At 50.0% G+C, this 25,766-nt stretch overlaps 1 protein-coding gene across 2 annotated transcripts; it reads right to left on the minus strand.

Moving 5' to 3' along the window:
* Positions 1–1,127: 1,127 nt before the first annotated feature.
* Positions 1,128–23,786, minus strand: TNFRSF13B (TNF receptor superfamily member 13B). 2 transcript variants are annotated; one of them, XM_043472283.1, is made up of 6 exons: positions 23,603–23,783; positions 11,385–11,522; positions 8,676–8,921; positions 1,991–2,176; positions 1,354–1,615; positions 1,128–1,220 (listed from the first exon to the last, which is right to left on the minus strand). In XM_043472283.1, exons 1-5 carry the CDS (start codon positions 23,661–23,663, stop codon positions 1,365–1,367), a joined length of 882 nt encoding a protein of 293 aa, XP_043328218.1. In that variant the 5' UTR covers positions 23,664–23,783; the 3' UTR covers positions 1,128–1,220; positions 1,354–1,364. The 2 variants fall into 2 exon arrangements, with proteins under 2 accessions (XP_043328218.1, XP_043328228.1); XM_043472293.1 differs by lacking the exon at positions 11,385–11,522 and having other exon boundaries at positions 23,603–23,786.
* Positions 23,787–25,766: the final 1,980 nt, after the last annotated feature.

Below are 25,766 nucleotides of genomic sequence, written 5' to 3' on the forward strand. Positions count from 1 at the left end.
ACTGCCAAGGCAGGAACAGCCTGATACCTGGGTGGGGAGGCAGGAGGGTCCAGAGCTGAGACTGCCCAATCTGGGAAGTGGACAGGGTCTGTTAACAGGGGATGGGGAAAGAGGGAGTGTCTTCTGTCTGCACCTCCAGGAATGTGTGTGTGAAACTTTGGTGCATGTAGGTATGCCAGGCAGTTTGGGGAGATACAGGATGAATGGTTTGCATAATCTTGTGTTTATCTTTGTAGCTGCTTAGAATAGTTTTGTATTTTCAGGTTTAAAGGCTACTAAAATATAAGTTTCATTGCTCATATAGATATTGATATAAAATATATGTATAATATATGTAAAATATATAGAGAATATATATATCATATAGATACTGATATAAATATATGGGCTTCCCCGGTGCCTCAGAGGGTAAAGAATCAGCCTGCAGTGCAGGAGACCTGGGTTCGATCCCTGGGTTGGGAAGATCTCGTGGAGAAGGGAAAGGCTACCCACCCCAGTATTCTTGCCTGGAGAATCCCCATGGACAGAGGAGCCTGGTGGGCTACAGTCCATGGACTCACGAAGGGTCGGACATAACTGAGCAACTAAGCACACACATAAAATATATGTAACATCAAAAATTTGTGAATGCTCAGATACAGTGTTACCAGTCAAAATCCACAAAATTTACCAAGTAGGTCTGAAAGAAAAGTTGATGTAAAGAAAAATACTAAACAGTAGTGTAGGTTGGTGTCTAAATGAGAACACTCCCGCCCTTGAACCTGTGGCATGGTCCCAGGCTTTCCAAGCAGCTTGATGCCTGGGCTCAGCCTGCCTGCCCTTCTGTCCACCCCACGCCCCTGACTGGTGGGGACAGCGCTGCACATACACATGTACAGGGCACACAGAGACACGCTGCTTCACACCTTCCCGAGGAGACATGGAAGGGAATGGGTTTTGTGAGATCAATACAGGCTGGCACAGCCCTAGTGCACCATGTGTCGGCCACGTGCAGAGCCCGCCACCTCCGTCCACATGTGATCTCAGATCCGCGGAGACCAGGCTTGGAACCCAGGGGCAGCAGGAGCCGTGAAACTGGGTGGTCACCACAGGGAGACGCGACCCAAACCAGGACAGTGAGGAGCGGCCAGTGTGGGAGGTTTTATTTCCGCGAAGGGGCCCCGGGGCTGAGTCCAGCAGGGGCGGTGCCTTTACTGCAGGTGCGTTGAAGTGACGGTGACCTACAGTGGAGATCTGGGGTCAAGAACGGGGTCCCTGGCCCTTTCCTGCAGCTCTTCTCCCCTCCCCCCCATTACCTCTTCCTCCCCTTCTGCCCACCCCCGTCCCCCACTTCTCTCCCTGTCCCCCCCTCACCATTCCCTGGTTCACGTGGCCAGGCTTCCTTCCTGCGCGGGCATGTACACTGCTTCGATCCCGCCGTTCGCAGCGTGCACGCAGGGCTGTCTGGCTGCGCTCTGGCCGGGGCGCGACCTCCTCTCTGTGCGCTCGGACCTGGGTGTTGGGGGCGCGCCTGCGCTTTCCTGGGTGGGCGCCCTGCACTCCGGGAAGCAGAAGCTACACGTCTCCACTGGCTCGGGCGGCGCCCCTGCCACGCGGCCGGCTTCCATCCAGTGATCTGTGCAGGGAGGAGAGGGCGTTGGCAGACCCCTCCTCCTCCGCCCTCTCCCCCAGGCAGCCCGGCCACGCCCTCCCCTTCCACCGGGGCAGATGTGCAGGTGTGGTTCTTACAGTCCCAAAGTGCCAGGGGACCCACCACCTCTGGTTTTAGCGCTGCGGGTCCCGAACCCCCACCCCACCCCATGCGTCCTCCCACCCTTCCTCAAGCCCCTTCTCTTCTCGCCTTGATGTTTGACCTGGTTCATGTAGTCTGAGCAGGTGCTGCACCGTTTCCAGCCCCAGGCCTCTCTAGGAGGAGCTGCCTGGCGCTGTCCACTTAGAAACGGGGCAGGGCCAAGGCAGAGAGATGCCTGGGATCCCAGTGAACACTCACCCTTGGAGGCCTTGGCCTGCGTGGGACACGGCCCTGGGCGCGTCGGGAAGGAGACCTGGACCCCCCTCCTCTTGAGGAAGCAGGCCACGGCCAGCAGGAAGCAGCAGACGATGGCACAGAGACATAGGCCCAGCGTGCTGTAGACCAGTGCCAGCTGGTCAGCGCTCAGCTTCAGCCCTGCAGGCGCTGCAGACAAGGCCGGGGTGAGAAGGCGAAGGGCCTCCTGAGGCAGCTGTCCTCAGGGAGCGGCCCCTCCTCCTCCAAGCTCGCTCTTGCCCTGTCAGCCCAACGCAAGCTCTGTGGTTACCCTTCACCCCCTTGGAGGGCCAGGCTCAGCCTGCTCCCACCCCGGCATGGAGTAGCCTCTGAGATGGTGGAGCTGGATGTCGTTTTTCTCGTCTCCTTTGGTGTGTGACTTGGGGCAGTACCAGAGGTGGCTAGGTGAACAGAGAGATAGCTATCCAGGGAGGGTGTGTGTCTGCCTGACCTTGGGGGCACAAGCTTCGAGAGAGAGACAGTGCAGTTGCTTCTGAGTTTGGGGGGCAGGGGTAAAGCCGGGGGCCCTAGGGAAATGGGGCGCTGGTTCCTCTGCCTCTCAGGGCCTGAGCCAAAGCCCTGCCCTCGACACCTGCCCTGGGCCTCCCCCCACCTGGAGGGCCTGCTGCCCTCGGGTCATACAGCGCTCTCTTTAGCATCTCCCAGATCCTCGTGCTCTGGGAGTGAGGGCGGGTCGCCTCTTCAGGGACCGAGGTATAGTCCGTGGCTACACAGCTGTGAAGCGGAGGAGGCAGGGGTTCAGTGTGTTCGCAGGGTCGTGCAGCTGCTGCCTGTGTGCCTGGGGCCGGGTCCAGCACCGCACCCATCGTGGTGACCCCCCTCTCCCAGACTCCACTAGACTGTCTCTGCACCAGTTCCGGCCATCGACAGACTCTTGCAGCACGGGGCCTTTGTGTCAGCCCCTCAGCGTGTTTCCGAGGCTCAGGCCTGTGGTCACGTGTGTCACTTGTTCATCCACAGGGAACATCAGAGTCGTGTCACCCTTCTGATGCTTGCAGGTTTCCATGTGGACCTTGTGTTCACTCTCATGGACGCATCCCGGGGGTGGAGTGTGGGGCAGACGGCAGCTCCGTGTTGAGCTGTTTGAGGAGCCTGACAGTTTTCAACAGTGGTCTTATAGTCCATCTTGCAGGAAACAAAACTGAGCCTCAGAATCACCATGGTCCCAACTGCAGAGGTGCAATTAGGGGCAGGCCTGATGGACTCCAGGCCAGGGCCTGGCCAACCACACACAAACGTGATGAGCGTGGACACTGGTCCTCTTCCTTACACACACTCCCAAGAGAGAGTTGTATAAAGTGACTGCTGGCCTATGCTGCCTTGATGTTTACAGAGCTCTGAGCGGGCTGGTGTCACCACCCCAGGCCAGCGGTGCTGACCAGAGCTCAGACAGGCCTTGGGTGGGGGAGGGAAAGCAAAGACCCTGTTTGAGGCTACAGATCTGGAGGCCGAGATCCTGAGAGGTGAGAGGATCCAGGGAGAGGTCACAGGGTGTGCAGAACCAGGTGACACCATGTTTCCCAGCTCCTAGGTCTTTCCGTCTGCTCCTACGCACCCCGGGATAAAGGGAAACCATCAGGCCGGCTGGACAAGCGTTCCCATCAGAGGCGGAATCACCAGCCACCAGCATCTATTCTCTGACGCTGCTCAGTACACAGAACCGCCAGGTCAATTCACAACCACACATCTGCATATTTCAGGTGTTTTCAGCGTGAATTCCAACACTCAGACTGATTGGAGACTGGCTGCTGGCATTCGGAGATGGCTCCTGATTTCCGCCCTTCAGGTCAGGCTGGGCTAGACCCCCTGTTGCGCCCAGCAGAACGTAGCGAGGGTGACAACAGGGTCTGTGCCCCAAGGGGGCCTGTCAGCTGCTACTCTGCTTTCTTGTGTGCCCTGAGCCCCCATGTGAGAAACCAGCTGAAGAAGCCCCATGGAGAGTGTCCCCCTTGAACTAGAGTGAGGAGAAGCGTGGTTCAGTCACTGCAGCATCAGGGCCAAGCCTCCAGGTGACTCCATCCACAGCACCATCCACCTACCATGGTGACCCTGGGCGCCATCAGCAGGGACCTGCCACCCGAGCCCCCCTCCCCACTTCCTCTCTTTGCCCAGACCTGCAGAACCAGAAGTGAGAACAGGGGTGGTCTCCTGCCATCTGAGAGCTCAGCTGCTTTCAGATGCCACACTAGACAACCTGAGCAGGGACTCTGCTTCTGAAAGGCAGGTTCTGCCTTCTCTCTGTCCCTCGGCCCAGACCGAGATCTGGGGCTTCCCAGGGAAATGGAATTAGTTCCTGCCTGGCCCCCCTGGCCCCTGCACATGCCTCACAGAGGCCCTGGCCCGGAGGAGAAGTGCAGTTAAAACCACAAAACATGTCGCCTTCCAGCTGCACCCAGGCCGGAGACGCGGGCATGCTTTCAGAGTCCCACGGACTCTGCACTATCACTTCCGGTGATGTGGATGCAGTCCTTGACTGGGGACCAGCTGCATGATGGATTCTGAGATGGGCCAAACCCCAGGGGCAGGGAGTGAGGAGGGAGGGGAAGGCAGGCACTTTGGGTACAGCCTGGGATGAGATGTGCTTCGATGGGAACACCTGGGAATCGACAACCCCACCTCCAGCAGGCATTGCTTCTAGGGAGAGTGCCCCAGACCTCGGTCTTAATGCCTTCTCTCTCCCATCACAACTCATGCATGTCACCCCTTCCAGACAGGAAAGCTGGGGGAGCCTGCTGGCTGCCAGATGGGAGGACAGGGTCCCGGCTTCTGCTCTGCTTCCTGTGCTCAGTCACCAAGCTGTTCAGGTCTGCAGCTTGGTTGCTGCCCTGTCTCGGCCCTAGTGACCTGGCCCTGGGATGGAGCGGCCTGGCCCGGTGCCTCGCTGTCTGCTGACCCCAGGCCCAGGGACTTCTGTCTGGAAAGGACGTGACCTGTGGTGCTTGCCTGAGGACCAGGCCGGCAGGCGCAGTTCTGAGTACTGCCACCAGGGGCAGCGCTTGGTTCATTTCCCAGCAGGTTTTCCAGCGATCAATGCAAAGAAACAGAGGAAAACAATAGAATGGGAAAGACTCTCTAGACTCTGTCTTCAAGAAAATTCGAGATACCACGGGAATATTTCATGCAAAGATGGGCAGAATAAAAGACAGAAACAGTATAGACATAACAGAAGCAGAAGATATTAAGAAGAGGTGGCAAGAATACACAGAACTATACAAAAAAGATCTTAATGACCCAGATAACCATGATGATGTGATCACTCACCTAGAGCCAGACATCCTGGAGTGTGAAGTCAAGTGGGCCTTAGGAAGCATCACTATAAACAAAGTTAGTGGAGGTGATGAAATTCCCACTGAGCAATTTCAGATCCTAAAAGATGATGCTGTGAAAGTGCTGCACTCAATATGCCAGCAAATTTGGAAAACTCAGGAGTGGCCACAGAACTGGAAAGGGTCAGTTTTCATTACAGTCCCAAAGAAAAGCAATGGCAAAGAATGTTCAAACTACCACACAGTTGCACTCACCTTACACGCTAGCAAGGTAATGCTCAAAATTCTCCAAGCTAGGCTTCAACAGTTCGTGAACCAAGAAATGTCAGATGTTCAATCTGGATTTAGAAAAGGCAGAGGAACCAGAGACAAAATTGCCAACATCCGTTAGATCATCGAAAAAGCAAGAGAATTCTAGAAAAACATCTGCTTTATTGACTACGCCAAAGCCTTTGACTGTATGGATTACAACAAACTGTGGAAAATTCTTAAAGAGATGGGAATACCAGACCACCTGACCTGCCTCCTGAGAAATCTGTATGCAGGTCAAGAAGCAACAGTTAGAAATGGACATGGAAAAACGGACTGGTTCCAAATCAGGAAAGGAGTACATCAAGGCTGCATATTGTCACCCTGCTTATTTAACTTATATGCAGAGTACATCATGCGAATTGCCAGGTTGGATGAAGCACAAGCTGGAATCAAGATTGTTGGGAGAAATATCAATAACCTTAGATATGCAGGTAACACCACCCTTATGGCAGAAAGCAAAGAACTAAAGAGCCTCTTGATGAAAGTGAAAGAGTAGAGTGAAAAAGTTGGTTTAAAACTCAACATTCAGGAAACTAAGATCAGGGCATCCGGTCCCATCACTTCATGGCAAATAGATGGGGAAACAATGGAAACAGTGACAGACTTTATTTTTGGGCCTCTAAAATCACTGCAGATGGTGACTGCAGCCATGAAATTAAAAGATGCTTGCTCCTTGGAAGAAAAGCTATGACCAACCTAGACAGCATATTAAAAAGCAGAGACATTACTTTACCAACAAAGGTCCATCTAGTCAAAGCTATGGTTTTTCCGGTAGTCACGTATGGATGTGAGAGTTGGACTATAAAGAAAGCTGAGCACAGAATTGATGCTTTTGAACTGTGGTATTGGAGAAGACTCTTGAGAGTCCCTTGGACTGCAAGGAGATCAAACCAGTCAGTCCTAAAGGAAATCAGTCCTGGATATTCATTGGAAGGACTGATGCTGAAGCTGAAACACCAATACTTTGGCTACCTGATGCAAAGAACTGACTCATTGGAAAAGACCCTGATGCTGAGAAAGATTGAAGGTGGAGGAGAAGGGGATGACAGAGGATGAGATGGTTGGATGGCATCACCGATGCAATGGACATGAGTTTCAGTAGGTTCCGGGAGTTGGTGATGGACAGGGACGCCTGGCGTGCTGCAGTCCATGGGATTGCCAAGAGTCGAACATGACTGAGCAACTGAACTGAACTTTCCATTTGATTTGTTCAACCCTTTACACTGTTTTCAGAACCAGTCTTGCCTGGAAACTGCTGCTGCTGGGCTGGAACTCTGGCGGCCAGACTGGCAGTGCTGTGACCTTCCTGAGGGCCCTGGTGGCTTTGGCTCAGCTGATGTAGCTGAGGGAGGACAGGATTTGAGCTTGGGCCCATGGCCACAGGTGCTAATGGTCAGGTCTGCCTTCTGGGGGAATGGGACAGACACTCTGGCCTCCATGCTATTGGCGGCAGCCGGACCCAGTGGAATGTTTGGCCAGCATCCCTGCAGCCCCAACCTAGCAAGTGGGCAGGCTGGGGAGGAGTGAGGTGGGTGCACAAGGCTGTCTGCACCTCTTCCCTGGTTTCAGGCCTGGGGCAGCCCTCACAGTTCTGACGTCGCATGTGGCAGTGGCAGGGATAGGAAGAGAAAACACTCCATGCCCCACAGTAAGCAAAAAGCCAGGGACAAGACCGACCAGCAGGCTACCATGCCAGTGTGCCTCCAAGGAGCCCCCAAGGCGGGCACCGCCCCCACACACATGTGCCCTGATTTGTGAGAGAGGAGCCTTTGTGGATGTGACCAAGTTAAGGGTCTGGGGAACTTCCCTGCTGGTCCAGTGGTTAAGAATCTGCTTTGCAGTGCAGGGGACAGGGGCCGGGAAGTTCTCACATGCTATGGAGCAACTAAGCCCATGTGCCACAACTACTGAAGCCCGTGCACCACTACTAGAGAGCAGCCCACCTCACCACAACTAGAGAAAACCTGCTGGCAGCAACAAAGACCCAGTGCAGCCAAAAATAAATAAAGTTGGGGGAAAAAAGAATCCATCTCACAATGCAGGGGGTGAAGGTTCAGTCCCTGTTTGAGGAACTAAGATCCCACATGCCACAGAGCTATTAAGCCTGAGAGCTGCAGTTACTGAGCCCTGGAAGATCTTGCATGAGGCAGGGAAGATCCTGTGTGCCACAACTGAGACCCGATGCAGCCAAAACAAAACTTTTTTTTAAAAAAATGTAAGGATCTGGAGGTGAGGGTGGCCCTGGATGAGAGTGGCCCTGAATTCGATGACAAGTGTCCTTAGAAAGAGGAAGACAGACCCACAAAGAAGCCCCGTGAAGACAGAGACAGGAGGGAAGTGGCCACAGGTGTGGACGCCTGGAGGCCCAGCCCAGCTAAGCTTCCACTGTTCCTATCAAACAAAGGAATGGCCTTTCCGAGAGATGTGGAGTGGGCCGAGGTAGGGGTTGGCAGGGTGTGGATGAGTGGGGGTGCAGGATGTGGGGAGCAGGAGGGGATGGAGAGAGGTCCGCTCTGCTGTGTGAGCATCCTCCACGCCCCACCCCCACCCTCAGGACCCAGGGCCTGGACTCGGCACCTTCTGTTTACCATCCTTGCCAAGCCCCGCTCTGGCCTCACCTGCACACACACGTGTCGGGACACAGTGGGAGACGCGTAAGCCCCATACCTCCAGAGGGACACGGTGTGGGGCAGACATGGCCTGTAGGCCCTGATGAGTCTCCGTTTCTCTGAATGGGATTGGGGGTCTTGCTAACAGGTTGGCTGCGCTGGTCCCTCATGGCCCTGGGTTCTGAGAGCTCATTTAGAGGCTGTCAGGAGACACCCAACTGTCTGGTCTTTTTTTCTTCTGTTGCTTACTTCTTGCCCACAGACTTCTGTAAACTTTGCCCAGTTTTTCTTCCTGTGATGACCACCCCGCAGTCTGGCTTCTGGTTATTTGCATGCATGGGACTTCCTGCTTCACAGTCCCTCCTAATTGAGGCCTGATGCCTGCCTTCCACCCACTTGGACCTTGAACAAAGCGCAGGCCAAACACAGCAGGTGGCTTACCTGGAACCGCATCCAAGCCTCTGTGCTCTGGCACCTGGTACCTCCCCAGGCTGTCCGCTCGGGTTGGGGCCTCTCCGGCCCGCTGTCTCCTGACTTCTGGTAGGAGGCTCACTTGGCTCCTCAGCGTGTTCTCACAGTAGTGTGTGCACTGCTTGGGGTGACGTCCGCAGATGGAGGCACAGCTGACGCAGTCCCTCAGGAGCAGGTCATAGTACCTGCCTTGCTCTTGGCGGCAACTGAGGGACTCTGGGAGACAGAGATCAATAATGTTACTGGGTGAGGGACACACACAGGACCTGCAGGTCTGACCTCAAAGGGCATCTCAGTGAAAAAAATCCTAGTCCAGTTCCCTAAAAGCAATTCCAGAGCAATCCCAGTCCTTTTCCATGATACTAACACTAGACAGTACCTTGTCCACTGTGTACAGTTTAGCTGCACTGTATGTGTTTTGATGTGTAGTATTTTTTTCTATATCTAGTTTAAAATGTTATTTTTATTAGTATTTGTTCTTTGCTCTACATATGATTTAAAAGTGCATTTCCTAGTACTAACCATATAAGGATTTTCTAGTTATATTTTAACATTGATATCTAAGTTATTATGTTGTCACAGGAGTTCTTTACTTGGATTTTTCAAATCTCATAAAGGAGAAGCATATCTCTCTTTTTTTTTTTTTGAGAAGCATATCTCTTATAAATACAAGGAATGGAGAAGGAAGCCAGCATACCCCTTGGTGAGTTAGGGAGGGGCCTGGACAGGAGGTGGGAAAGCTTGAATGACAGTGTTCTTCCTATCCTAATAATAAATGAGAGTCACAGGAGCTCAAACATGTATCACTACCAGAGGCAGAATTGAAGCAAAACAAAGGTCATTCACACTTGCTCAGAGAGCAGTTCTGAGTGCATTACAGACCTGCCTTTCTGCAGGGCGGGTCTCCTTTGTCTCTAAGGAGGATTCTGTTCTATGGAACTGTGACCTGCAGGCAGGTTTGCAGGCATTTTGGAGGCAGCACACGACAGAGGCCCAGAAGCCAGACCTTGAAGCTACTCAGGCTTGGGGCGCACTCATCCCCACTTCATGTGGCAGCTGGGCCTCTCTGTGACTCAGTCTCCTGTTTTCCAGGAGAGGGGTAATCACAATATAATATGGTGATTTCTTACAGTTGCTATGAGGATTTGAAGTCCCCAACACAGTGCCTGACACATAGTGAATAATGCTCAAGTTTAAGTAGAACATTCACCACGCCTCTTTGCAATGCAGACAAGCCAGACCTTATGTCCTTTTCAGAGTAGAGGACAAGACCAGTGAGGTGTGGATCTGAGGCCCTCCCTTGCCCTGCCCGGACCTGGGCCCCTGACCCCCTCAGGGAAGACTCAGCAACCACCCCTTGTCCTGCCCCAGGCCTGGACCCCCGACCCCAAAACAGGGGGAGTTAGCCTAATGGTGGCCTTGTCCCAGGGTTGCCATGACCTCCTACCCTCCTCGGGTCCCCCATGTGCCTGTGTAGGTGACAGCTCCGCAGGCCACCACCCTCACTGCCAGACCTCACAGACTCCCCACTGGACCTCAGTGTTTCTGCTGTATTTTCTGGGTCTTGTGCCTTTGTCCACACTGGTCCCTTCTCGGGGGATGCCCTTCCCCCTCATCTGGCCTCCACATCCTCAGCTTTCAGTGATCAATCTCAGGTGGTACCTCCTATAAGAAAACTTCTGTGCTCCTCAGCCCATCAGCAGTTGGTGGTCCCTCCCAGTCGTGGTGCTTTATGGTTCATCTTTTAACTATGAAACTATGAAACGTAGTCATTTCTATTCCTCTTTCCAGGGTTTGTCGGTCAACATAATGAATGATCACCTCACTAATGGATAGTGACTCAGAGTCATGGTGTTGGTATCAAAGAGTCATTTTTCAAATCCTATCTCTTCCACTGTTATGCTGTGTGTTCTTGAGCAAGTCACTTAGCCTCTCTGAGCTCCACTCAGCCAGTATTTATATGAAGTGTGTGTCAGGCACTGTGCTAGGCTTAAGAAAGGAATTGAGCCCACAATCTAGTGGTTGAGACACACATAAAACAAACCCACAGGAAAGAACATGATACAAGTCATGATGAGTTCCATCAGGCAAGAAAAATACACTTGTCAAGACAATCAGAATATGGCATGAGTGTAGACGATGTTAAAGAATTACTTCTGGGAGTGACAAAATGTTGAGCTTGTATTTTGAAGGCCTATGTATTAAGGATTCATGATCCACTATTCACAGGTAAAATGATATGAGTTCTTGGATTTACTTTAAAATACACAAGTTAAAACATTGATTGGGGACCGAAAAAGCAGTATTTCTAAAGCTGCTGATAGGTAGACGGGTTTGTTATACTGTTCTCTCTGTTTGCTATCTTCTATAGTAAAAAGACTCAGAAAGAAGTGCAAGCAGAGAATGGAGGAGGGCCCACTCTCCATCCGGCAGTCAGAGAAGAGCTCTGACTTGGTGCTGAGACCTCAAGGTCAGGCAGGAGGAAGCCCTGGTTAAACATCCCTGTGCAAAGGCCCTGAGGCAGGAAGGAACAGGGCACCCCGGGGAAGCTGCAAGCTGGCAGGAGGGTCAAGAGGCAGAGGGTCCCACACTGTCCATCCTCCTCCACCCGCCTCAGGCCCCATGTGTGAGGAGTAGAGGCTGCTCGCCTCCAGCGAGGGCCTGGGCCCCAGAACTCACTGCAGAAGGCCGCACAGGTGCGCGGAATCTGGCTGCTGCAGGTGGGTTTGCAGGAGACGCAGGTGTTCAGCAGTGAGTCCCAGTACAGCTCTTCAGGGCAGGGCTCCATGGCCACCCCCCGCCGCGGGCCCTGTGGGGCTGAGAGGCGGGAGCGTGAGGGCAGCTGGAGGCCGGAGCCCAGGCGGCCTCCCACTCTGTACGTGGAGGGCGAACAGACAAAGCTGGCCTCCTCCCCAGCAATGCTGCTGGGCAGCTGACGCCCGCCACGCTGAGCCTCAGTTTCCCAGCCGGGACTCGCTGGTTTGGAGGCCCCTCCTGCGACAGTTTGCCCTGCTCGGCCCTGTTCTTTGCCCTTGTGGACGCGCACCTTCACGGGATCCTTGCGGGCGCTGGTCCCTCCGCATACCATGCTCTTCCTACTCCGCGGCTGCTCACTTCCTCCTGACCCGTCGGATCTGTTTCAAGTTCACTCTCACGGGGAAGCCTTTCTGACACCCTGTCCTTGACCCCCATCTGCATGGACTCCCGTCACTGACTCCCGCTCCCTGGTGTCTCCCCGGTAACCAGCAGTGCCTGGCAGGCACAGGCGCTACGTGTTTGCTGCTGGGTCCCCAGGATCTCAGGGGTGCCTTGGACATCGTAGGTGCTCATTAAATGAATGAATTAGAAAAGCAGACCGAGCCAGTGCCTAGCAAAGAGCAGGCACTCAATAAATGTCCGTTTCCATCCCTTCTGCTGAGACACACAGTGACATGTCTCAGAAGTGCAGCCTGACAAACCTATCCATGTATGCACGCCTGTGCCACAGCCACCATGTCGAGGTGGTGAATGTTTCTTGCCCCTTGGTGAGTCTCGTAGGCCCCCCCACTCAACACCTCCTCCCAGCGGTGACTCCTGGTCTGAGCTTGAGAACTACAGGCCCACAGGATGCTGGCATCACCCAGTCTTGAACTTCTGTGTCTGGTTCTTTGGCTCCACAAGGCGTCTGGGACTCATCCCAGCTGGTCATGCGTTGCTGAGTCTTCTCTAAATTTCTGTCTGATTTCATGGCATTTCCTTCCCAAACAAGTTCTCTTAAACGTATCGTGAGGCTTTTGCTTATTCTTTAATGAAAAACCACTGAGAAAAGACCAGCGGCTCCCACTTGACTTGGCAGCTTAAGCACAGGGGCTTCTGTTCCTTCCCTCCTGAAACCAAACTAAAAGGACCAGAAAAGAGGGCTGTCCTCGGGGGCTTCCCTTGTGACTCAGTGGTAAAGAATCCACTTGCCAATGCAATAGAGGTTCGATCCCTGGTCCAGGAGGGTCCACCATGTTGTAGAGCAGCTAAGCCCACACACAACTACTGAGCCTGCGCTGTAGAGCCTGGGAGCCACAACTGCTGAAGCCCGAGTGTCCTTGAGCCCATGCTCCACTCGAGCTCATGCTCCACAATAAGAAGCCCAAGCACCGCAACTAGGGAGTAGCCCACACTCAATGCAACTAGAGAAAAGCCTATGCAGCAATGAAGACCCAGCATAGCCAAAAAAAAAGAATAAATATTTTTTTAAAAATATAGTCATCCTCAAGAGTAGAATGGAAGAAGTAGCTGCAGCAGGGGACAAATGACAGCAACATCTTGGAAGAAGGAAAGCAGGTGGCCTGGGGTGACTGGCTTCAGGAGATGTCTCTCTCTTTTGAAGTTCAGAATTGGGTCACCGAACCTTAGGAAGCTCCTGGAGCTGGAGGCTCTGGTGCCTCTGACAGCGGGGATGGAGTGCAGAACCGTGGAATAGGGTTGGGGAAAATTTACAGAAAGAGGACTTGACCCCAGGCAGGTGATGGCCCCTCACCCACTCAAGCAGGAGGTTGGGGGTCTCCTCAGACACAACTGAGGGTGGCTTTGAGGTCCACTGTCCCCGCAGCCATACCTCATAAGTGTCATGGTTAGGTCTGTAAAAACGTATCCTTCCCCATTCTGCAAGTGGCAGAAAACCAGCAGACTTGGCTCTGGAAAAACTGACCCAAAGGAAGAGGCCTGGAGGCACTGCCTGGGAGATTCTCTCAAGAAAATGACCACACTGCTGCCTGACCATTCAGAGCAAAACTTCTACATGAAAACCCTGTCTGTTTACCTACAACTTCCAATCAGCTGTCAGGGCCACAGTCTGAATTGTAAACCACAGCCAGGAGTCACCACTATTGGAAAACCACCTCTGCATGAAAGAGACCTGGGACAAAGTAAGCACAAGAAACCCACCCGGAGCAAATAGAGACAATGCAGGGAACAGAGGAAAACTAAGAGACGATCAGTAGACATCCTCAGAAAGAGAACTTTTGCATCCATGAGAAAGATAATGTGCTACTTTTATTTTAGTTAGGATCTGAGTTCCCCAACCAGAAATCGAACCCAGGCCCTTGGGAGTGAAAACACGGAGTCCTAACCACTGGATGCCAAGGAGTTCTCAATGATGTGCTACTTTTAAAAGAATAATCTGCATTGAACAAATAAGAATGACTAGAAGTTTTAAAATATAATAGCTAGAATCAAAACATCTATAGAAGTGTTATAAGATGTACTTAAAGAAACATCCCAGAAAATAGAGAAAAGATATGAAAATATGGAATTATTTCAGGAGATATAAATGTTGACCAATGGCAGTTTCAGAGACATGTTTGAAAGACATTAGCCTCCAGATTCAAAGAGCCAATCAGGTCTCCTGTACAATAAGTTCTCTCAAACCAAGACCCATCATCATGAAATTCAGGAGCAACAGAGACTTGGGGAAAATCTTTGTCAGGTCACTGGCTGACTGCAGAGATGAACAGAAACTTTGGTGACCACACACAAGGAATACATACTTCACAAAAATAGTTCGGAAAAGTCACAAACCGACTCCAGCTCACAACAACAACAGCAAAATCAGCAATCCCTGAGGAATGAGGGAATTAAATTTCCAGAGTTACCACAACATAATGCTCAAAATATTCAGTTCTCAAAAAAAGTACGGAACATACAAAGAAACCGGAAAATATGGCACATTCACAGAGGGGGAAAAAAAATGATTTGACAAAAACCATCCCTGGGGAAACCTAGACATTGGAAATACTATTCAAAGATGTTAGATCTACTGTCTTAAATGTGTTCCATGAGCTAAAGGAAACTATGGACAGAGAACTAAAGGAAATCGGCAAAAGGATGTATGAACAAAATGAGGATATGAATAAACAGAGCGATTGTAAAAAAGGAACCAAAGCTTGGAAGCAGCCAAAATGCCCTTCAGTAGATGACCTGATAGATAAACCGTGGCTCATCCAAACAACGGAATTTATTCAGCACTAGTAAGAAGTGAGCTCTCAAGCTTAAGGAGGAACCTTAAATGAATATGACTAAGTGAGAAAAGCCAAGCTAAAAAGTCTACACACTGTGATTCAGCCATATTACATCCTGGAAACAGAAGACAAATCAGTGGTTGTCAGGGGTTGAGGGGAGGGAGAGAGAAAGTTGGAGCAGATGGGACTATACAGAGCCATGAGACTCTTCTGTATGATACTGTCATGATGGGTGCAAGTCATTATACATTTGTCAGCAGCACCAAGAGTGAACCCTGATGTAAACTGGAGTTTGGGTGAAAATGATGTGTTAATGTAGCGATGTGCCACTTTAGTGCTGGTAGTGAGGGAGGCTATGCTTGTGTGGGGATAAGGAGTATATGGGACTTCTCTGTAATTTCCACTCAACTTTTCTGTGAACCCCAAACCATTCTCAATATTCTATTAAAAGATGGAAATTAATTCTGGAATTGAGAAGTCCAATAACTGAAATGTAAAGACTCCCCAGAGAGGTTCAGTAGCAGATCTGAGTAGCCAGAAGAAAGGATCAGTGAGCCTAGAGATAAGACTATTCAACTATTTAGAATGAGAAGCAGAAACAAAGAATGATGAAAAGTAAACAGAACCTGAGGGACTCATGGGAGTCCATCAAATATACCGCCGTATGGAATCATTTGGAATTCCAAACCCCAGAGAGAAGAAATAATGGCTTGAGACTTCCCAAAACTTAGGAAAGACATGTATATACGTGTTTGAGAATCTCAGTGGACTCCAAGCAGGATAAACTTAGTATTGAGTCACACGTAGTAAAATCGTGGAGATCCAAAGACAAGGAGAGAATTGTGAACTATGAAAGCAACAGCAGAGAAACTAACTCTTCCCTTATTCGAAGAGTCAGACATTTAAGGAAACCTTAGCTGGACTGACTTAAAAAAAAAAAAAAAGAAGAAACCCAAATTACCAAAATCAGAAATGAAAGTGGGACAACTGGTACACATTTTATAGATTTTAAGAGAGTATTGTGAACAGTTGTGCACCAACTCATTGGGTAATCTAAATAAGTAGACAATTCCTAGAAACATGCAATCTATAAAAACTGATTCATGGAGAAAGACTATCTGAATAGACCTATAACAATTAAGGAGGGTGAATCAGTGATCAGAAACCTTCCGGCAAAAAGCCCAGGACTCGACGGCTTAACTGGAGAATTCTACCAAACATTTAAAGCAGAGTTAAAACTAATCCTTCCCGTACTCTTTCAAAAAAGTTGAAGAGAGAGCACTTCCCGAGAATGAGTGACCAGTGAATAGGCCAGCATTATACTGATGACAAAGTCTAATAAAGACGTTGTCAGAAAAGAAAATTGCAGACCAATATGCCTTATGAATATAGATGTAAAAATTCTCAATAAAATATTAGCCAGTCAAATCCAACAGCATGTTAAAAAAAATTATACATTATTACCAAGTAGGATTCATTCCTTCCCAGAATACAGTGCTATGTTCAACATATGAAAATCAATTGATGTACATTACTACAGTACAAGAATGAAGGAAAAAACTACAGGGACATCTCGATGCAGAAAAACCATTTAACAAAATTCAGCACCTTTTCAATGAATGAAAGCATTCATTGAAGTGTGAATAGATGAGAACCTCCTCTACAAGATAACAGCCATATATGACAAACCCATAGTTGACATCACATTCAGTGATGAAAGATTGAAAACTTCTCTCCTATGACTGTTAACAAAACAAGAATGACTACTCTTATTACGTCAATTCAACAAAGTACTGGAAGTTTCAGCCAGAGCAATTAGGCAAGAAAAAGAAATAAAGGTATTCAAATTGGAGAGGAGAAAGTAAAATTATCTGTTCAAAGATGACATGATCTTATATGTAAAATCTAATAATTTCAAACACTGAAAACTATTAGAGATGAAAACTCAGCAAGGTTGCAAATACAAAATCAACACACAAAAATCAGTTGCATATACATATATTTGCAATGAATGATCCTAAAAGGAAATTAAGAAAACAAATCTATATACAGAGGCATAAAAATGAGTTAAATAGTTCGGAGTAGGAAGGACTTCCCTAGTGGTCCAGTGGCTAAGACTCTGTGTTCCCAATACAGGCAGGGGACCCAGGTTTGATCCTTGGTCAGGGAACTAGATCCCACATGTTGCAACTAAGACCTGGCAAAGCCAAATACATATATAAGTAAACAGTTAAAAAATACTTAGGAGTGAATTTAACCAAGGTGGCAAAAGAAGTATACCCTGAGAACTAGAAAACATTGCTGAAACTAAAGACGATACCAAAAAACACACCCCATGTTCATGGGTTAGAAGAGTTAATGTTGTTAAAATGTCAGTACCACCCAAAGTGATCACAGATGCAATATAATCCCTAAGAAAATCCCAATGACTTTTTTACACAAATAGAAAAACCCCCCTCCTAAAAATTCCACTTGACCCTGAATAGTCAAAACCACCTTGAAGAACAAAGTTGGAGGACTCACACGTCCTGATTTCAAAACTTACTACAAAGCTAAACTAAGCAGTGTGATGATGAAATAAAGACAGATGCTCAGACCAGTGAATAGAATGCATGCATGCATGCTAAGTTGCTTCAGTCACGTCCGACTCTTTGCGACTCCATGAACTGTAGCCTGACATTCTCCACTGTCCATAGGTTTGTCCAGGCAAGAATACTGGAGTGGGTTGCCATGTCCTCCTCCAGGGAATCTTCCCAACCCAGGTATCAAACCCATCTTATGTCTCCTGCATTGGTAGACGGGTTCTTTACCACCTGGGAAGCCCAGTGAATAGAACAGAACCCAGAAGTAAGCTCTCCGTCTGCGTACAGTCAATTGATTTTCAACAGATGGAGGAGAGGGAAAAGCAAGTCCATTGCAGCCAAGAAGTGCAGGTAGAAATTCTCACAGTGGTGGTGGAGAAAGTCCCAGGACTTGGCAGGAGGCCGAGTGGGAGCTGTAGCTCAGCTAAAATAGGTGGGAAGCGGGAGGAACATCTCCAGTGGAAACGCAACTGCAGATAAGGGAGTCTGGTTACCCAGTTGAGAGGCTGGATCTACCGCAGAGCTGGGGGTGAGTTACTGAGGTGAGCTGCACATGGCTTAACTATGAACACAGTTTACATCATCATAACGATTGAACACCAGTCGGGGAATAACTCAGACTTTGAATTGTGTTTACTGTAGAATAGTCACTCACCCGTGACAGGGGACACCCTTTGACCACTGTTGTAAACAAGGCAATGACAGGACTTAAGTGACAGGAAGGAAGGAGGGAGAAAAACTGCAGAGGGTTTTGCATTTGGGGCAAATGGCTTAGCTGGCAGCAAAGTGAGCAGTCTCTCCTTGAGCACCTGGTGGGCTGGGGGGAGTCCGAGAGAATTTCAGCAGTTTCGTCATTTGGGGCGACACGTGGGAAAATGACAGTGTTTACAGTCTCTCTTTTATGAATCAGGAAGGAGGAGGAAGAGGAGAGGAGGAGGATAAGAAGGCAGAGAGAAAGGTGGGGATGACTGTTCCTCCCGTTCCTCCTGTTGTTAATTTCGGCCTCCTGTTGGCTCATTCTGAAACCTGATTTGCCGTGTTTCAGCGACAGAATGTGTGTGATAGCAGCAGCGCCTGTGGGGGGTGGCGACTGGGGGGCAATGCAGCTGAGTCACCACAGTCAGCTTGGGAAAGCCGGTCAGCACCACCCTGGTTTTCCTATTCTGTAAACTGGACTGTGTGCGCTCCTTTGCAGAGGAGGTTTCCTTAAGGACATGCATAGAGTTGACCCAAGACATAGTTGCCAGGTGGTAGTTATTATTTGGATAAAGTGGTTTAAAAACATAATGGATGGCTGATTCATATCAATGTATGACAAAACCCACTGAAAAAAAAAAATAATGAATTAATTACAATCATTTCATAATCACCAAACTCGTGCTCCAGACCTGAAAACTGCCCCCAGAACCTCAACTTGTGGCTGAAACACTGTAATTTCACAAAGACATTTGTTCCTGCGCTGCCATGTCGCCTGATGCCTCTGAGATATCTCAGGTATGCCTTCCTGGATAGCCATGTAGTCTGAGCACCCTCTACGTGGTGGCATTTCTTTCTTTTTAATATTTATTTGGCTGCGCTGGGTCATTGCAGCACTTGGAATCCTTAGCTGCAACATGCACACTGTTAGTTGTGGAGTACGGAATCAAGTTCCCTGACAAGGGATGGAGCCTGGGCCCCCTGCACTGGGAGTGCGGAGTCTCAGCCACTGGACCACCAGGGATGTCTCAATCTGCTGATGCTTCTTATTTTGAATTGGATATTTGGGGGTGTAGCCGTCTGCCTGCTTACACTGTCTCCTCTGTCTCTGAGCCCACTATAGTGGGCATCCATAGTACCAGGCGCAAGGAGGTCCTGAGCAGATGCTCACAGAGCCATCCTCAGGGAGGACAGGTGGAGTGGGAAGCAGTCCTCCTTCCTGCACTGTGAGTCCATTGATGCCCTGATTGTGATGCTGCTGAAGAAGAGGAGTGAGGATACTCTCTCTCTCTTGCTCTGGAAAGAACTCTAATATATATTAAGCGGAAAAACAAACAAAAACCAAGTTCCATAACAGCATGGCTCATAGGCTCCCTTCTTCTCTTTCTTTTTGCAAAAAGGGAGAAAGTTCTAATCTACATTTACAGGTACATATATAAAGAAACACTGTAAGGAAACATAGGAAACCTAGATAAATGGAAAGATATCCCACATTCACAGATGGAAAGACTTAATAGTGATAAGATAGCAATACTCTTGAAATTATTTTACAGATTCAATGCAATCCCACTCGAATCCCCAGATGGCTTTTCTGCAAAATATGACAAGCTGATCCCCTAAAATCATATGGAAATGAAGGAGACCCAGAAGAGCTGAAACAATCTTCAAAGAGAGCAAATTTAGAGGACTCACACTTCCCAATTTCAAAATGTACTACAAACCAGCTGTAAATAAGAAAGTGTGGTGCTGGCATAAGGACAGACATGGGTCAATGAAATAGAATTTAGAGTCAAAAACTAAAGCCTAGCATTTACAGTCAGTTGGTTTTCAACAAGGGTACCAAGAAGATTCAACAGGAAAAAGTATAGTCTTTTCAACACATGGTGCTGGGACAGCTGGATAGCCACTTTCGTTAAGAGTGAATGTGGACCTCTGCCTCACACCAGAAAGTAACTCACAGTGGATCATAGACCTACCTGTAACTAGACAACTTTTAGAAGAAAACAGGAGTAAGTCTTCATGCTTTGGGCCTAGGCAGTGAGACCAGATGCACAAATGATTAAAGAGAAGATTGAGAGATAGGGCCTAATAAAAATTATAAACTTTTGTGTTTCACAGAACACCAAGAAAATAAAAAATAGTTCACAGACTTGGAGGAAATATTTACAAGTTGAGTATCTGATAAGGGACTTGTATCCAGATTATAGGAAAAAAACTTTTGCAACTGAATAATGAAAAGACAAATAACCCAGTTTAAAAATGGGTTTGGGAGTTAACAAGATATTTTTCCAAAAAGCTGTCTGAATGGCTAACAAGCCCATGGGAAGATGCTGAACGGCATTTGTCGTCAGGGAAACAATCAAAACCGAACTGAGCCACCTGCTGGGATGGCGGAAATGAATGCGAGGACAACAACAAGTGTTAGGGAAGATAGGGGGGAACGGAACCCTTGTGTCTTCAGCAGCATCTTGAAAACAGTACGGCCACTTTGGAAGACTGTCTGGCAGTTCCTCAGAATGTTAAACACAGAACTGCCATAGTAAAAAAAATAAAAATAAAAAAAAGAACTGCCGTAGTAATGTAGTAGTGTGTGCTCCGTCATGTCAGACACTTTACGACCCCATGGACTGTAGCCCACCAGGCTCCTCTGTCCATGGAATTTTCCAGGCAAGAATATTGGCGTGGCTTGCCATGTCCTCCTCCAGGGGATCTTCCTGACCCAGGGATCGACCCTGTGTCCATTGCATCTCCTGCGTCGCAGGCAGACTCTTTACCACTAGTGCCACCAGGAGTCATTAGAGATGCGGTCCGTCCATACAACGGGATGTTACTTGGCCATAAAAAGGTGTGAAGTACTGACACCCTGCCACATGGATGAACCTCAAAATCATTGTGCTTGTGGAAGAAGCCAGTCATCAAACAGCACGTTCCATTTTTAGAAAATGTCCAAAATAGGCGAATCTAGAGACAGTGGTAGCCTAGGGCTTGCAGGGCGGGGGGAGGACTGAGGCGTGCTGAAAATGCTCTAAAATTAGATTGTAGAGATGTTGCGCAGCTCTGTAAATATACTGAAAACACTGTGTTGTAGACTTTAAACCGGTGAACTTTATGTCATGTAAATCCTCTTAACAAGGCTGTTTATTGCAGAAGAGACAGGAAAACTGGGCAGATGGAGGACCTGGAGGAGAGGAAGGCTGTGTTCTGTACCTTTTATACTTTCTGGGCCCCCAACCTGGGACTGGCATCTATTCATGAAGCAAAGGACCTAAATTAGGGGTTTGGGGTTAGCAGATACACACTACTATATATAAAATAGATAAACAACAAGATCCTACTCTATAGCACAGGGAACTATATTCAGTATCCTATAACATCCACAGTCGTCTTGCTCTACAGCAGTGATTAACACAAACATTGTAAATCAATTATACGTTAGTTTAAATAAAAAAGCAAAAGGGCCAAACAGAATTGAAGGGAGACTCCTGATGATCCTTCCTTCATTTGGGGAGAGGGGAGGGGGACACCAGCCACCCCCCAGCCCTCTGGGAGGTGATGGCTGGTGGACAGAGGTAGATGGGACGCAGGTAGCCTAGGCAGCCACCAAGACCCACTCATGGTCGAGAGGCACGGAGCCGCTGGGCCTGACGGGGACATAGAGCACACTTGGCCAGATGACAGCCGCCCAGCTGACCAAAGGGCGTTGTCCCTGCCCACCCCTCCTCCACCCCCAGGACCTACGTAAGGTTCCAGAACCATCCTCAGCCCCAAAGAAGGGCAGGAGACACCCGAGATTGACCCTGGCTGGCAGGATAGAAGCAGTGCTGACCACAGGGAAGGACGGAGGGCTCTTGCAGGCCTGGGCTCCCCTGCGCCCCAGCCGTCTGCCGTCTCCCTCACATGCCTAGTCTCGTAGGCGCTGGATCGAGAAAGGCCCCTGTGGTCAAGTTAGTTTGAAAAATGCTGGGCTAAGGAAAGTCAGAGTTTAGTTTTGTTGTTTCCAACTGCAGTCCTTCTCAGAGCCTTCGCCTATGGCCCTTCAGGTGGGGCTCTGGCGGGTTCAGGGTTCTGGTTTTCTCAGGGATATCTGGTAGGGCAGAGGCAGACCTTTGTTTTACAACCGAGGGAAAGGAGCCCAGAGAGGTGAAGGGGCTCCTCCAGGGTGAGATCTTAACCCCTGAGCAGGCATCAAACCCAGTCCCCTGCATTAGGAGGGGAAGTCTTAACCACTGGACCACCTGGGAAGTCCCACCCCTTACTCTTGTAGAATATCTCTACTTTCTTTAATGTCCTTTGGGGTTTTACCACTTCTACCAAACAGGTGGGTTAGATCATTTAAAACATTTTTTTTTCCCCCAGGCAAATACACAGGCTTTCCTAAGGAGTTATAATTAACAACACATCGAGTCAGTGGACCAGGGAAGCCAGGCCCAACTCTGCTGCTCCTTGCGGGCTCAGTCAGCCCAGGTCTGACAGCTTCTGACTTGTGGACCTGAGGGGTCCACCCTGTGTCAAAGCGACCCCTGGTCCCCGCCTGGTCCAGCTCCTTCAGAAGTCTTGTATATTCGAGCCTGTATCTGGGGATACGTCTTGGGATGTGGCTGTTCCCCACAAAGAGAATCACAGAAGGGCTCTGCTCCCTGCCCGGCGTGTAAGAATGGAACAGCCTGGCTCTGCACAGCGAGGGACCTGGGTGCTGCCTTCTGCTTTGGCGTTTGAACAAACCTTCAAAACCTCCCCTGGTAAAAATTCTATAGGATAAATGATCTGGAATTCTACAGGATAAATGATCTGGTTTCTTAGGTTAAAGAAAAGCAGCAAGGGAAAACATGAGGCATGATGGGAATGTTCTAGATTAAAACATGTAACCAGAAGGATGGCGATTGGGTCCTGATTTGAACAAACCAGCTGGAAAAAACACAATACAGCCGGGAAGTGTGAACACCGGCACCTGTGACACTGAGGAACCGTTATGTCCTGGCATGAGGGCCTTTGGGGTTTTGTTTTTAAGAGAGAGAGCCGTGGAGAAGGAAATGGCAACCCACTCCAGTATTCTTGCCTGGAAAAGTCCATGGACAGAGGAGCCTGGCGGGCTGCAGTCCACGGGGTTACATGACTGAGCATGTGTGCACGAGGGTGGAGGGAGATGGGTTGGGAGCAATAAAGTGGTAGAACTAAAAAAAAAAAAAAAGAGAGAGAGATCCAGAGGTATTTACAGATCAAAACTATGATGGCCTTTGAAGGCCTTGGCAGGGCCCAGCAGTCCTGGAAAGCACATGCTGGGCCACGTCTGTTGGAGGCTCCTTAAGCTCTCCTACTTTTGCATGTGTTGACTTCAACATAGAATATCTTAAAAATGTCCTGGCCCACCCGGCTCTGGGTCCTGGGCAGCAGAGGGACTTCCTGCCCATGTGGCTGACCCTCCGGCCTTGTGGCTGCTCCCCTGGAAAGCAAGGCCAGCCCCCACCCTGGGCCCCCAGTCTCTAGGCACTCCACATGCAGGTGTGTAGGAAGACCCGAGCTCATCCATCTGCCATAGGTGCCATTCCCCCTACACCCCCAAGGCCACACGGAGCCCCCAGCCAAACCCCCTCGCAACCCCCCTCCCCGCACCGCCTTCCCGGCTACTTACTCGACTCCTCCTGGCCCGCCAGGCTGCGGCCACCTTGCCTTCTCCGGCCTAGGCCACTCATTACTCAGGACGTTTATTCTTAGCCCAGATTTGGTTAGTGCCCGGCTGTACTTCCTGGGTTTTCCCCCCACCTATAGGATGTAAATCAGCGGCTCCCTCCTGCCGCACCTGCGCTGTCTGTCTCGGCCAAGGGGGTGGACTCGCCTGACGCTCCAGGAGCCCTGAGTGCTCTCTGCTGAGCCCCTGGGTGCGCTGCACATGCTACATCGCAGCAGGGTGGCCCAGCCCTCTTTCTCAGCAACCCTGTTCTCTTTCATTGCCCGGTCATCTCCTCCTCTTCCTTCTTCAGGCCCACCTCCTTCAGGAAGTCATCCCTGACTGCCCCCAGGTCAGGTGAATTATGATTCTCTGTGCTTCCCAAGCCCTGACCTGACTCCCAGTAGAGCAGTCGTGAGGCTGAACTAGAGGCGGACAGACTGGGCTGGGGTCTTGGCTCAGCCACCTCCCAGCAGGAAGCCATGGTGGCGATTTAGTAGTTAACTTATCTGTGCCTCTGTTTCCCCCTCTGTGAAGTGGGTGTAAAGGCAGCCCCTGGTTCACAGGTCACAGGTGGCGATGGGAAGGGGCTGAGTGCACCGTCAGGCCTCAGGGTGGTTCTCAGGGCCCGGCGTCTGGGACGAGCACCGCGGTCCCTGTCAGTGTCACTTTTCATCCCCCCAGATGACAAAGTCTTAAAGTGCGCTGACATGGAGAGTGGAAAAAATGTGGGGAAGCACGAGCCCCGGCCCATGGGAGAGAGTGTGTTGGTACCTCTGTGTAGATGGCAACACAGATGGTACCTCTGATGTGCATGTCCACATCTGGTAACATGGAGAACCTACGCCTGACGCATGACCCAGGAGCTCTTCTCCAGGGGCCACAGGCACCCACAGAGCGTGCCCAGCAGAGCATGGTTGTCGTGGAAACCGCACCAATACCCACCAGGCAGCAATGGCCAAGCACATAAGGCTCACAGGCACAACCTAGAACACAACACAGCCATCATAAAGAGACAGACAAGTCTGTACCCGGGCATGTGGAGAGATTGTTAAGACCGATGGTTGAGTGAAAAAAAGTAGTTTGCAGCATGATTCTTGCAGTAAGAGGCCTTTCAGTGAAACAAAGACAAGCAGGCCTCCTCACCCACTTGCACACCCCCAGGGCTGGGGCTCTCACCTCTTCACAGAGAAGCTGGCTCCCAGGAGTGAGCAGATGGTACCTCCGGGAACAGACCCATTGCACCGACTGCTGTCTCTATGGGCACACACGGTCTCGTCCGTTGGAGTTCTAACACCAGCAAAGTTAGGCATGAAATGAAAAACAAGATCCACCCTGGTTCTGGGCAATGAGAGCTGAAGTCTCAGGTCCCCCAACACCGGTATCACTGCTGATCACAGCTTGTTAATGCTTTTGTTCAAACACTGTTTACAAGCAATGGGTTTTGTTGACTCTCTTTTCTTTAATTGGAGGTGTTATTTACATGCAGTAAAATACAATATTCTCAGCAGGCAGGCCAGCAACTACTTACCAGGGGGCAAACCCAGGAAATGCTCCCCAGATCCAGACCTGAAACATTTGCAGCCCCCAGAAGGCCTCCCCTCCCCTCACAGGCAGCCCAGAATAGCCCTTATTCTGACTCTACCACAGACTCATCATGTCTGCTCCTGGGCAGGGAACCTAAAAATACGATCGCCACTTCTTTCTTCCAGCCTCTTTGCTCAAGGTTAGATTTTATTACACCAGACAGAACAAGCTGGGGGGCCTTTGGGAATCTCAGGGAGCCTCATCTTCTTCTGCCCAAACAATGAACATGAAGCTCATATAGGACGGCAGCCTGTGGGACCCCTCCCCCGCCACAGCCCCTGCCCGAAGCAGGAACTACCCCACTGTGTGACTGTGCCCCCAGCAGAGACTGTCACCCCCCAGCAGGGATGACCCCCTGTGTGACTCCCCCCCAGCAGAAACTGTCCCCCCGTGTGACTCCCCCCAAAGTGGGAACTGCTCCCACAGCAGGAACTGCCCCCTGTGTGACTCCCCCCAAGCAGGAACTGCCCCTCCAGCGGGAACTGCACCCCCAGTAGGAACTGCCCCTTGTGTGACTTCCCCTCAGTAAGAACTACCCTCC

Source organism: Cervus canadensis, chromosome 1, assembly GCF_019320065.1.
Source record: "Cervus canadensis isolate Bull #8, Minnesota chromosome 1, ASM1932006v1, whole genome shotgun sequence".
NCBI classification, from domain to species: Eukaryota; Metazoa; Chordata; class Mammalia; order Artiodactyla; family Cervidae; genus Cervus; species Cervus canadensis.